Consider the following 9,264-nt stretch of genomic DNA (forward strand, 5'->3'; position numbering starts at 1 on the left):
CTGGTTCCCCATCTGCAGTTCTTATGAGTCTTGATAGATACTCATTACAACTGTTTGGATTGTAAGATACAAGTTTGCTGGACAGGGTAAACGGTGTTCTATATAAATTAGGATACCAATCAAAATATGAAAACAGTTATAATATATGTAAATGTCCAGTGACTGGGGACTAGCTGCCTGTGCATACTTGCCCAGAAATTAGTAGTACCAATGAGACGTACTATTGAGCATATATTGCATACATAACAGACACACAAACACACACACACACAGAGAGAGAGAGAGATAGAGAGATTTTTTTTTACGAACTCTATTGGTTAGTTCCAACTAAAATAATAATAATTAATTTGTTTTATTTATATACCGCTATTCCAAAGATCATAGCGGTGAACAGCAAGTAAGCTAATTAGCAAGTAAGCAAATTTGCCCCCAACAGTCTGGGTACTCATTTTAGCGACCTCGGAAGGATGCAAGCCTGAGTCGAGCTTGGGCCCTTTTGCTGGTCTTGAACTCGCAACCTTGTGGTTTCGAGTGAAGGGCTGCAGTACAGGCATTTAACCACTGTGCCACCAGGGCTAATATATACCCACTAAACCAATTAACAGTGAGTCAACACATGGTAAATCTACTTGATTCAATGGGTCTACTTTAGTTGAGACAAATAATTGAGGCCAAACTCTGTTATTCTTCATTGGTGATCTTTCTTCTTTTAGTATGCCAAGCTGGCCACTGCTGTTTCCTCCTTTTTGTTGTAGACTGTACTATGAAGGCAAGGCCCAATCTGCAAGAAATCTGATCTGCTTTATTTAATTGCGCTTATGTTAAGAGGGAATTAGACAGGGACCGAGATCCTGCAAACAGGAAATTTACACATACCACATATCCATTCTGCAAATACTAACCCCCAAATCCACCTTGTCAGTAGTGCAGCCCCATTCCCCAACACAGCCATTTCTGTGTTGGAGAGCAGGAGGATCAATGGAGACACATCTCGTTGTTTCTCTCCTGTACTGGGACACTCTTCAGGAAGAACCTCCTAAGATCCTTGAGGATGGACTTGCAATGCAGCCAACTACAGAAAAATAGCTGAGCAAATGCTAACAGATGCTGTATTTGTAAGTTGTTTTCCTTGGCTTTAAAGTTTGATCACCTCCTCTGGTTCTTTGACAAATATGTAAATGGCCATATTGAAGGGGCTCCACTGCTTCCAAGTTATGAAGGGTTGGGGGCATGATATGGATCATTGTGTGGTTGGAAGAGAATTCTGACCTCCAGAATTACCAAAAAAGTAAGTTGCAATAATGTGTATCTGTCTTATGTGTTGTAATTCACCAAACAGTGCCAGCCAGGATTCTAATTCTTTTAAAAATACCATATACATCTGTCTGTCTGTCTGTTTGTATATCTATCTGAGTTCATTTAAGCAAAGCACCCATCAGTTATAGACAGTGTTCCTAGTAGTGAAGAATGATGGAGACGACAGTCCAATAATATCTCAAAGGTCACAAATTTCCTGTTGGCCCCATATAATATATTTGTGGTTCACTGTACAGAGTGGACTGAATCTGCTTCAGCTGCTCCATGAAACTAATGTAATAGTAGTAGTAGTAATAATAATAATAATAATAATAATAATGCAATGTGCAAATGAAGCATTTTACATATCTTGTCAACACTATGCAGAATTATACACATGAAAGTTAACACATCTGGAGCTTTTTGAAACAATACTTTAATTATTAGGTTTCATTTATGCTTACATTAAACATTGGAGATAATGGATCCAGTCCTCCAAACACTGCTGATACACATCTGATTTCAATGGGAACTGCATGATCAAATGAATAATCCATAGTAGTAGGGCTTGGTGGATAGGTTTTGGGACCCCCATTGAAATAAATGGGATGCAGTGCAGCTGTGCTTGGACTGTGTCCAAGAATTGCAATGTATGATTTCATCCACAAGATGCTGTGCTCTTCCTGTTCTAGCCAAATTATACATTTTAAAAAAAGGTTATCTGACTAGAAATGTATAGACATGTACTTTGGAATGAAATCCACAACAACTGCCAGAAGCATCAAAACAAATAATTAGTAGTTAGCATACTACAGAGTAATTCAAGTATTTTTTAAAATTTAACTCAAAGCTCAAGCAAATGAAGATGCATCCCACTAGCATGTTTTAATCCCTTTGAAATCAACAAATGCTAGAGGCATAAAACTCTCCTCATACACTGCTGTGTATATGCAAAGAATAAGTCTGGAAAGAGGGCTGATCATCCCCCTTCTTCATGATTCATATGGAATTATTTGACCATTTCATAGTAAAAGACAGCTGTCTTGAAAGTACACACTTGCAAGTAATAAAATTTAAAAGAAATTAAAAACTGGAGGCAAGGAATGACATCTTTAAAATTATTCTGTAAATTTAAGAAAAGAAGTATACCAAAGAGCTTGTTATAATTTTGAATAAATATGTTAGCAATTAAATTAGATATGAACAGCTATTAGAAGAATCTCTTTTCTGGTCTTTAAAAATACTGTGCATATTTGAATATTAAAAAAGGGAAATTAATCTCAAGATATAAACACAAAGATGCACTGTCGTCTCTAATTAAAAAAAGAAAAAAAGAAATCATCACTCAATAAGCTATAAGCCCAAGGGCTTCCAAATCCATTGAAGTTCAATTATTCTGCCTTCCTTTCCCTGTCAGGGCAGTGACATACAATGAAAGTTTTCTGTGCTCTTTGGAAACTTAGACTGACTTTTACTCCATAGATGCAATAACTGTGTAGGTCTCTGGACTCAGAGCTCAGAGCTCAGATCTGCTTCTATTCATTGCACAAAGTTGAAAAGTAAACAACAGTTAAGAGAAACATCACTTCGCCAAGGCGCAGCATGAAGTGTTACAGCAAGATGTCAGACCTATATTTACTAACACGTGCAAGTATTGTTCTGTGGGCTTGCCTGGCCTTTGTAAGAACAATCCCAATTCTTTCTTTAAAAAAAATAATTAGGCCTCCTGCTTCTTTTATTCAGTCCTGGAAAAGTTACAAAAACATAAGTGAACACTATGTTGCCAAAGATACACTGAATGTACAGCTTACTACAATACTTCATAGTTTCTATTAACAAGGTGTATGTGTGCTTTCAACGTGTGAAATTTAGGGGTTCATGGTTGTAAAAGAACGAGAGGGATTGTTCTTGTCACTTAAGCCAAGGCCTCAGTGTATTATTATTTCTGAATATTGTACAAGAACAGAATACACATTAACTGTTGAACTTTAACTGGCAATAGAAGTTGTTAAAGACCCTATCAAATATGTGGTTACAATAGCAGACACACAGTTAAGGTCAGGTCATGGTTTCCAACAACATTCACAGAGACCAAGGATAATGAAACAGAAAGTCCCCTTTGGGAACCTCCAAGGGAGAAGGAGCTGCTCACTGTGGAAGTGCTTTTAGTATTGCGTTCACTTCTTCTGCAACTGCTGTCAAGGCAAACTCAAACTGTTCCTGTGGAGAGAACACAGAATTAATATTTTGGTACCTCTCCAAATATCCTGGTGACATTCGGAAGGAAAAAAAGTCTAGCTGTATGCAACAAAAGGCGAAGAAGAAAATGTCCTAAGAGAGATTGCTGGGGCAATGTAACATATCACTAGACCACAGCTGCTCAAACAAATTCTACCTGGAAATAACTCAGAAGTACCATTCGTGCTAATAGTTATTAACTTACAGTACATGAAAAGCCTGTAAACAATAATCACCATGAAAAACCCGCCGACATAGAGAGGGAAATTGGGCAACAGGGCATGGGAAACAAGCCTGAGGTCTTCTTGAAGCTACATTGCCAATGTTTTATTAATTTTAACAACGATTGGGTGCTCAAAGAAAGAAAAGGAAAGAGGAACACATCCTTTTGTCAGAAGAATGGAGGAAAGGAAGGAGAGGTCATAATGACCATTTTGGACAGAATATAATATTAGCCAAGGTTTCTCTCGGACTCTGCTTTATTGACCCTTGTCCTTGCACAGGCTACCCTGTGGCTTCAAGTGGGAGTAGCTAGATTAGACTAGGGAAAGTGTGGCCTGCAGGCTGCATACAACTCCAAAGCCATTTTGAGTCCTCCTTGGGCCTCCCCAGACACTCTCCCCCATTTTTTGAAAGATGTTTTTTGAGCCCAAATACTCCCAATGTCCTTTAAGTAGGAAGGAGAGCAATTTATCCACATTTATCTCTCCAGTCCCATTTAAAACAGGGAAGTCAATACATTTCTTATACTATACTGCTTTTCTAAATTGGCATTTCTATTCTAAGTGATACTGTGGATACCATAGGTTTTCTTTAATATCTTCCACCTACTCTGTTCTCTTATCTACTTCCTATTTAATGTCCTTAATTAACATTTTCTTTACTATTGAAATCATAGCCACAATATTTTCAATGAACTTGAGTACGTTTGACAGAAATAACCTATCGTTGAAGACTGTGGAAAGGTTTTTATTTTGAGGATATAATTCCTTCAATTATCAGCAGACTGCTGTCTTCTATACATTTTAATCCTGGTCAGCATTAAGAAACTGTATGAACAATTGTAACAGTAAGAAACTATGGATTGTGTACTCTGCTTTATTCTTCTGTGTATTATTCCCCTTCTTTTCACTGTAGCTATCTATCTATGTTGCAGATATATTAGAAAGATAAAGAGTATTGTGCTATCATGTCTACTCAGATGTAAGTCTTAATAGAATTCGACTATATATTAGGAATGTAAAGAATATTGTCAATGAAAAAAAGTATGTTTCACCACTTCAAGATGCCCCACAGAAAAAATAGGAATTTTTGTAAGATTATTCATATTTTGGGACTTTTTTTTTTTGTTAGAAAATGTATTTGTGCTTGAACTCCATTTTTTCCATATCCATGGATTGTTTATCCATGGATTCAATAATCACTGGCTTGAGCATGTGTGTTCCAAAAAGCAAACCCTGATTTTGCCATTTTATAGAAGGAACCTCATTTTACTATGCCATTGTACTTAATGGGACTTGAGCATCCATGGATTTTGGTATCCATGGCGGGTCTTGGATTCAGACCCCAGCGGATAGCAATGTGTCATTGTAGCTGAGTCTGTTCTAATTGGGAATACCAATAGGAAAGTGAAGCCAGTGAGTTCCAAGCCAGTGAAACAAGCAGCTTCAGAAGGTTTTGCTGTGTGTGTGTGTGTGTGTGTGTGTGTGAGAGAGAGTGTGTAGGGGGGAAGGATGTACTTTGCATAACAAAGGATTTGCTATGTATTTCGAGAAAGGTTCCACAGCATATTGTAGTTTTGTCAATAGGGGGCAAGCAGACAACACAGTGGGGGACAGAAAACCAGACTTGGGTGCAGCATGTTGCCTACTCCTTAAGTATGATTACAGCTTTAATATATTTAAAACCCAAGAGGATTTATTGACCGTACCTTTGTCTCCACCATGCCAGGTCTCTGGTCTCTCAAGTGTTCCAGAGTAGCAGCAATATCAATCTCTTTAGCACCTGCGAATATATGTATATATATATATTTTAAAAAGGTCAACAAATGGGTTAAGTTCAAAGCACAGATAATGTGGACTGCATCTGTCAGTCTCTTCTATTAGATTCCCTTTGGGCTAACAGCCCAGTTGAAAATTATACAGCCATCTCTCAGCAGACTTGGCAGACTGCTCCAAAATTGGCATTTAGAAAGGAAAGGAGGGAAAATAAAAGCCAAGGGTAGCTTTGATTAACAGTAGTTATTAAAAAAAGAAAATAAAGAAATCTTAAAACATGCCTCCATTGATACTGACAAGCAGTAAAATGTATTTATTGTCAATTAAGACCACTGCCTTTGAAAATGATTTCTACAGATGCTCTTAATATATTTTAGGGCTACTGCAGAGTTTTATTTTTCAGTTTCATTGATGCATATATAAACTGGAGTGATGTTCAGTGGGCATCTCTAGTTGCTTTTGATTACTATGCAGATGATCCTGTATCAGAAACTTTGCTCAAGCTGTAAGGTAAACAACACACCATACACCAAGGAGGGTGGCACACAATTTCTCCCAAAAGCTAGAAGTCAATACCTACTATGACCACTTCCACCATTACCTCCAAAACATCTTTACTCCCTTCCTTATGCCACTGTTTAAAAAAAAAAAAAAACCTCTGTCTCATTGCTACTGCAAAAGTTAAAATTATTTATCTTGCTCTTTGTGTGTATGTGGTGTTTTAAACTTTAAAACTGATATTCCCCTTTCCTCAAACAAACAGTATACTCCATAGTAATAAGGGTTTTCTGTAAATAGTAGGCCTGGAAATTTTTTGTGGCAAATTTTACCAAATGCCCTGTGCTCTAATAATGTTACTTGATTTAACATGCTGAGCTTCAATATTATATTCAAGCACATTCAAAGTTTTATGTGGAAATTATTTTATTGAAATATTTGTAATAATGTAAAGATTTTTTTGTATTTAACCAAAAATGACTATGCTTGAAATAACACCCTTTGAAAGGTCAGTATCTAAACTGAACTGTACTTGATATATCAACAAGCTTAATTTTCTTTTGCTCAGGGAAAACTGTAGTAACATTAGCTCCATTCATTCTCTGTACTACTTATCAGTTCCATTTTAAATTGAGGGGAAAAAAACCTGACCTAGTACAATTGGTTGAATATTTTATTTCACTAAAGGATGGTTGTGAATCTGCAGGCACCTTTTGTCTTGACTACTACTACTTATGACAGAAGCAAGAGATTTTGTGAAGCAGAAATACTTATAAGAAGAACACACATTTGTTAGTCTGGTCCTCTGAGCACTAATGTTTGTCAATGTTTGTCTCCTTAGGAATAACTAGAAATATATATCCTATAGTTATCTCTTCTAACATGGCTAATTATAGTACAACAGCCCAGTTGAGCTTCCAATACTTGCAACATGTATTTTGTGCATTTTGGATGGCTAATAAAGGTATTGATGTTTTGTGGATTTTGGATGTTATTGTACATTGCTCTAAGGACAACATGGCTCCCTGCCCCGGGATATATAGCTCAGACAATTATGGATAAAGATACTATAACCATAGCTAGATTTGGATTGAGTGTCTGAAAATTTTTCCATGGATAAATATAGGACCAGAAAACATTCCTATTCCTCTGATATCTCTAGTACTCCACAGGCAGCTTGTTGACAAGGAGACTTACACTATTCTCCAACGTGCCAGAAGAACCTTCATGATAAGCCCTTCCTATAATGTACTGGGTCTTTAAGTGTTCCCAAAGTAAGTGGAATGAACCCATGTCTAAGTGGTTTCCACACTACTTCTGTAAAAAAATGAAGGGCACGATTGCAACATTTTAAATGGCAATTTTTGCATTGAAGGTCATGATCATCCTGAAATGAATGGCAGCAGAAAACGCCCAGTGAGTTATTGACTGTTCAGGACAGATTCAGATGATCTATTTCACTTTCAAAGAAACTGCAAAGGGTAGACCCAGCAGATGTGGTGTGGGACGCAGAAGACCTGAATTTCAATTAATTCCCAGCTCAGAGACAAATCCTCCCATGTCACCCTGAGGCACTTGCTTAATCTGAATTTCAGACAGCTGCAGAGCAATAGTCCTATGTGGGACCAATCAAACAAGCTTTGCTTCTAACAGTACATATTTTAGTTGAAGATTTTTTTTGTTTTATTTATATCATCCCTTTCCTCTAAGGAGTCCTTCATTTCTTTCATACAACTATCAACTATGCATGAGGCAGATTAGGCCAAGATATCACTCTGGTCCCAAGACCATGCGCCAATCTTCTGGTGCCCTCTAGAGATTTTGGACTTCACCTCTTATCATCTGAACCAGAACTCCTGCTAGAAGGCTCCAGCATCTGGTTGGCTCCAACTAGTCAGTCTCATGGCTGACTAGTGATTTGAAACCAGGCTACTTTTTCCATCTTCAATTTTTAACCCTACTATTCTCACCACTTCCTGCTGCTTATTTTTCCATGCTCACACCTACATCTTAGATGCAGTAGCTGAAGTGTGTGTGTTTGGGAAACTGTAATAGCCTAATGGCAGGTTTTCCTTGTTCGCTGCTTCCTGTGGCCTTAATTCAGAACAGGTATATCCAGGTTGTTTTAAATCTCTGTAAATACCACCAACACCAGAGATCCCTTCATTGGCTACCAGTTTGGGCCTGTTTCACACTCTTGGTTCTTGTATTTAGGGCTCTGCACTCCAATCTTCCCCAAAATCTGGCAGCTCAGCTAGCATGGATTGCATCATTCAGGAATTTAAGATGGGTTATTGTCTGTTCCATCAATGCACACGGCTTGGCAAGACTGCAAGCTTTTCAAGATCTGGGGCCACTGGTATGGCTGGTCACATGTCACAAGCAATGTTTGGCTGCCTTCTCCCTCCCATTGTGAGTGTTGTGGGAGTTTCCTGCCCTACTTCTCTCAGGAAAATTATTTGTAAGCAGCTTGAATAATGTGGTCACCAATGAAATCTAGCCTGAAATATCTCTGGACAAGCCAGGCACTAATCTCTTGTTTTGTCCCCTCCCTTTTAAAACTATTTTCACCACAGGCACGACCCCCATTACTTTCAACGAGGCTCCAGCATACGCTGATTTCCCCTAACATCAAAATACATAGCTATAATGAAAGAGGTCCATCATTGTAGTTACATCTCCTGACACTACAATCCCAAATTTAACTTTTTCAGCAGCACAGCCCACCCTCAAGAAAATTTTCAACTTGCTGGTGAGTGAGGCAGCATGTAATGACACCTCCAGCCCAATCCTGGCACCAAGGTGTTTTATGAGAAGCAGCTGTTATAGACCTTGGCTGCTGCAAAGCACCACACTGCTGGAGGTATCATCACACACTACTCTATTCTCCAATGTCTTGGGAATCTTTTTGATGGTGGAGTTGTGCCACTGAAAAGGTAGGTTTGGCGGGCACATTTGGTCACTGCATGGTACAGCAACCATAAAAATGAACCCCCAAATTTGCAATGTTGGAAATACTGAAGAGGATGCCAAACAACATTTACTGTTGGGTACCAGCAGAAATGATACTATGACATGTTCATCATATTGTCAGTGCTAGCACTAAATTGTTTGAAGGTGGAACAATAGGGGCTTGAAGTACGGTAAGGGAAATATGGTAAAAGACATGTGAGGATGGCTGATGATAATAATAATAATAATAATAATAATAATAATAATAATAATAATAATAATA

The 9,264-nt window shown here is 38.0% G+C and overlaps 1 protein-coding gene across 1 annotated transcript in view; it reads right to left on the minus strand.

Moving 5' to 3' along the window:
- Nucleotides 1–1,714: 1,714 nt before the first annotated feature.
- The window catches only part of PTPRN2 (protein tyrosine phosphatase receptor type N2), a 532,969-nt gene continuing 525,419 nt past the window's right edge, over nucleotides 1,715–9,264 (minus strand). The window contains exons 20-21 of the mRNA XM_042474222.1: nucleotides 5,465–5,538; nucleotides 1,715–3,516 (exon numbers count right to left, since the gene is read on the minus strand). Of these exons, the coding sequence (XP_042330156.1) occupies nucleotides 3,445–3,516; nucleotides 5,465–5,538 (146 nt within the window). The 3' untranslated portion in view covers nucleotides 1,715–3,444. The remainder of the gene's footprint in view (nucleotides 3,517–5,464; nucleotides 5,539–9,264) is intronic.

The sequence above is a fragment of the Sceloporus undulatus genome, chromosome 6 (assembly GCF_019175285.1).
Source record: "Sceloporus undulatus isolate JIND9_A2432 ecotype Alabama chromosome 6, SceUnd_v1.1, whole genome shotgun sequence".
NCBI classification, from domain to species: Eukaryota; Metazoa; Chordata; class Lepidosauria; order Squamata; family Phrynosomatidae; genus Sceloporus; species Sceloporus undulatus.